Below are 5,000 nucleotides of genomic sequence, written 5' to 3' on the forward strand. Positions count from 1 at the left end.
ACAAAAGTGGTAGAGGCGGAATACAAAGGACGACAAGGCTGGAATAAGCCGAAAGACAAAAAAGAACAAGCTGGAAATGCGTGTGAGGCCAAGTCGGCAGCATTGGAAGCAGCAACATGGGAGAACCTTCTCTGCAGCAGCCCCGGATAACCGAGGCTCCCGAAGATCATCCAAGATTAACGTCGGGTTGGACTAAAGGAAGACACGGCTTGAAGGGTGAAAACCACAGCACGAGCACCCAGCAATAAGTATGAACCTCTTAGATAGCAGCCGGCCGGGGGAGGGATAAGCGCATTACGTGCGGGAGACCCATAGCTCTACCGATTTCAGTCAACCAAATGCGGATGCAGAGGCCGAGTTTCTGGAAGTAGCACAGCATTGGGCGGCCTATATATACGATCGGGAATCTTCAAAAATGGTAGTAGCAAGACCCCAATTCCTCTGTAGGCTTCTGTTGCAAGGGTTGTCACGGATAGGGGCTAAAGACGCAGCTTTATCCTTAACCATTTTAGTGAGATGAAGCAAGATGGCCGGGATAAAAAGGGCTTTGTTGCGGAAGATAATGTTGTTCCGCTCTGACCAAATAATATGGCATAAGGCTCCAAAGGAGAATCTAGCAATGCGATGCCAAAAAGATGGAGTACCTATGTGCTGTTTGGCCCACGAAATATGCCCCATCCACGAGCGGTCGCACCAGGTGAGGTTGCATTTAGATGCCCAATCCGCTGCAAGACCGCGGGTAATGGGACACCGAAAGTACAGGTGGTTGATCGAGTCCGGTCCGCTTCGACAAAAAGCACATACCCCAACATCAATCCTACGGTATTGGAGTAGTAATACCTGCGTGGAGAGACGGTTGTGGCAAGCAAGCCACAAAAGAAATGCATGTCTCGGTGCAAATGCCTTGTCCCAAATGAAAGAGTGCCAGGGGGCATGTTGACCTTGGATCCTAATGAAATCCCATGCAGAGGCAACCGTAAACTTTCCGGAAGAGTTAGGCAACCACGTAAACTTATCTTCCTTGCGGTCTACAAAGATAGGTGGAGGGCCCAACCATTGAAGTATGCCGTCAAGTGTGGTAGATGAGACCCAATCCGCATTGTAGAACTCCCGAACCGTCGCTTCGCGAGGTATTCTAGTCCGATAGATGTCACCGGCCGTGAACTGTTTAAAAAGGGGGCCCTTATAGTGCCAATGATCAAACCAGAAAGAAGTGGCTTGGCCATCACCTATTTTCCATTGGAATTGCAAGTAGAAGTCGTACCGAAGGTCCAAGATTTTCTTCCACGCCCAAGAGCATATGGTGGGCCTGCTGCAAGTCCAAAAATTGGAGTTTTTCGGGAAAGTAGAATGTATCCATTTACACCATAGCGATTCTTTGTCGGTAAAAAGAATCCGGATATGCTTGAGAGTGAGTGATGTATTGCAATCCGAAAGCCTTCGAAGACCAAGGCCCCCCTCATCCTTGGGGAAACAAATATCTTTCCACGAGACCTTCGCACCCCCCACCCCCAAGTCCGGGCCTTTCCATAAGAATTGTCTTAGAATAGTCTCAATGCTACTCAAGGTTGCTTTAGGGAGGGTGAACACAGAGGCCCAATACACATGGATAGAATGCAACACCGATTTTACCGGTTGCAACCGCCCGGCGTAGGACAAATATCTTTGAGTCCAAGCCCGTAGTCTATATGTCACAGCTTCAATTAGTACATGGCAATCAATTTTTGAGATCCTCGAAGCGATAACTGGAACCCCTAAATACCGAAAAGGTAGCTTACCTTCTTGAAATTCAAGGCAATGCTGAATCTGGTCCCGCAGGGTGCCGCTGCCACCCGAAATGTATATTTCACTCTTAGAGTGATTCGGTTGTAATCCCGACCAGGTGGAGAAGAGCTGAAGTCCCTCTTTTAAGAGTTTAATGGTGGCAAGGTTTCCTTCGGCAAATAGGAGGACATCGTCCGCAAAGAATAGATGAGTCACCCTAGAAGATTTGCACCGCCAATAATACTTGAACCCCGGTGAGATAGTCTTGGCATGGATAATGCCCGAAAAAACTTCCATGATCAAGGTGAATAGATAAGGAGATAGAGGGTCACCTTGTCGAATACCTCGCTTACTTGGGAAAAAACCATGTAACTCTCCATTGATGGCAACCGAATATTTAGGAGTGGTGACGCATTCCATGATGAGTTTGATTAGAAAGTCCGGGAACCGGAAGGCTTGAAGCACCAATTCAAGAAAAGCCCAATCCACCGTGTCGTATGCTTTGCGGAAGTCAACCTTGATAGCACACTTAGGGAGGTAGGGATCATGGTGAAAGTCCGCAAAAAGTTCTTGTGCCAACATGATGTTGTCGCTAATCCTTCTACCTTGGACAAATGCCGTTTGCGACGGGGATATTATGGATGGCAGCAAGGTAGCTATACGATTGGCTAAGAGCTTGGTAATGCACTTGTAAAGGGTGTTGCAACATGCAATAGGCCGATAGTCATTCATATTCAAGGCATTTGGCTTCTTCGGCACCAAGCACAAGATGGTAGAATTTATTTGTTTGAGCGGCTGTCCAGAAGTAAAGAAGTCCTTGATTGCAGCCACAACAGACGGACCCACAATATCCCGGGAAGATATGAAGAATTCCACGTTAAAGCCGTCGGGTCCAGGAGCCTTACCTTTCGCCAAGGAGAAAAGCGAGGCTCGGATCTCATCCTCCGTCACAGGTCCGGGACGAAGCTGAATTTGGTCGTCTTGAAGGTCACGAGCAATGTGTTGTCGGATGTCCCGAATTCCAGGCCGAGAGGAAACCGGGCAGCCATTTAATAACTCTTCAAAATGCCGAATAATGGTGGAATGAACCTGAGGTGGATCTGTGAGAAGGTCACCAGCTGGATTAGTTACCGAGATAATGCGATTTTGTAGCCGTCTCTTGTTAACGGACTGATGGAAGAATTTCGTATTCAAATCTCCTTCCTTAAGCCATCTAATCCTTGATTTCTGTTTGTAAAAGGCCTCCTCCCGTAGCCTTATCTTAGAATAATTGCGGATGCATTCCCCTTCAAGATCAAGTAGCGACCGGTTTCTGAAGTCGTGTTGCAGCTCATCTTGCACCGAAACTAGTTGGACACGGGCTTGTTCAGCTCGTTCAGAAATTTCAGAGAAGGCTCTCTTATTCAGCTCTTTAAGGCGGTGTTTGAGTAGTTTGAGCTTGCTGCAAACCGAGAACATCGGAGTGCCATCGATGGGAACCGTCCATACCTGGGTGACTATATCAGAAAAGGACGGGTGAGAAGTCCAGAAATTGAAGAACTTGAAAGGCCTCTTTGATGATGGAGGCTGCATAATCTTAACCACCATAGGGCTGTGATCGGAGATTCCCGGGGGCCAAGAAGTTGGCCTCCGAGTATGAGTAAAGATGGCTCCATCGGTCGTTGATCAATACCCGATCAATCTTGCGTTGCTTTCGTGCTTCGCCCGATGCGGTAGCCCGGGTGAACCGATGACCAATATATCGAAGGTCGTCAAGAGCCGCTTGAGACAAGCAATCTCGAAATTCGTTAAACGATGGAAGCCATGCATTAGATCCCCCCATTCTATCGGAGTGGTCTCTAATTGCATTGAAATCCCCAGCCACCATCCACGGTTCATGACATGCACTCAACCGAATTAGATCCTCCCATAGAGCTCTACGAGTAATGAAAGTATGCTCGCCATAAACAATCGTTAGATAGCAGGACTTTTTCATGACAATAAAGGCAAGATGGGCATGTATCATCCGGGAAGAAACCGATACACACCGTAGTTCGATCGCCAAAGGATCCCACCCAATCCAAATCCTTCCGCGAGGCGAGAATTCATAATTAGCAAGCCAACGCCACCCCGGAAAGAGATTGGCAGAGATAGGTCCAAAACTGGATTGTTTGACCTTTGTCTCTAGAATGCCAATGCAAGAGAGGCTTCTATTTCTAATGAGTGCTGAGATCTCGGCTTGTCTAAGGGGGTCAACAAGACCCCTAATGTTCCACACTCCTAAATACATATATACAAGGTGAGGGGAGGTGTGTTACCATTTTTTCCTACTTTTCTTCCTTTTAGACTTTTGCTTGGTAGTCTTGGAGGAAGAGGGGCTGTCTCCATCTTCAAGAGCGGGAGATTCAGCAGCTTCAGTACTAATTGGTATCGGTAGAGCAAACACCATTGCACGTGATCTAGTATTTGGCGGAGACGGAGAGGATAAGTCATTCCCCAAATTCGTGGTTGCATCACTAACATTCCCATCACCATTCTCACCATTCTCAGCTTGGGACGAGTGGAGGGAAGAGGTCTGTGATTTTTCGATTGGGAGGTCTTCTGTTGTATCATTCTGTGGCTGATCGGTATTAAACTCGGGTTCAATCCGTGCCCGAGGACTCCCCCAAAGAGGTTGAGTATATATCCCAGCAAGTTGTGGTACTTGTGGAGTGGTCGTAAGACCTTGAGGAGAGTGCAATCTGCGCTGCGTTCTCCTTTGAACCCGCTGCCACTCTTCTCTGATTTGGGTCTGCGCATCGGGATGTTTATTCACGGGAGCATCAGAAGTGGCAGCACAGGCAAAGCCGGTCATCCTGCATTTATGCCCATATATGCCACAAGACGCACGGGAAAGGGGCTTCCATTCATATTCAATTGGAATGGGAATCAGTTCATCATCCCACCGTATCTTAACACTGTCAACGCGAGGCTGAGTTGCCTTAATTTCTACACACACTCGAGCAAAGGAGAGTCTCTTCATGCCTTCCGTCCGAGCGTCTACGTATAATGGTCCGCCTATAGCACTCGCAATACGCCCGATACCAGCTTGTGACCAAAGAGCTAAAGGGATGTCCTTTAGTCTGATCCATATCGGGAGGGTATCATGATCTTCCTTCCTAAGCTTCAGTTTAGAATGCCAATTCGCAAGCATCATTGTGCGGTTTTGAATGGAGATGTGTCCCATGTCCACAATTTTCCTTCGAAAGGAATCATCC

At 47.7% G+C, this 5,000-nt stretch overlaps 1 protein-coding gene across 1 annotated transcript; it reads right to left on the bottom strand.

The window, feature by feature from the left end:
• Positions 1-4,057: 4,057 nt before the first annotated feature.
• On the bottom strand, positions 4,058-4,969 carry LOC125315370. Its single transcript, XM_048279968.1, has one exon. It carries the CDS (start codon positions 4,967-4,969, stop codon positions 4,058-4,060), a length of 912 nt encoding a protein of 303 aa, XP_048135925.1.
• Positions 4,970-5,000: the final 31 nt, after the last annotated feature.

This window comes from Rhodamnia argentea, chromosome 6, assembly GCF_020921035.1.
Source record: "Rhodamnia argentea isolate NSW1041297 chromosome 6, ASM2092103v1, whole genome shotgun sequence".
Taxonomy (NCBI): domain Eukaryota; kingdom Viridiplantae; phylum Streptophyta; class Magnoliopsida; order Myrtales; family Myrtaceae; genus Rhodamnia; species Rhodamnia argentea.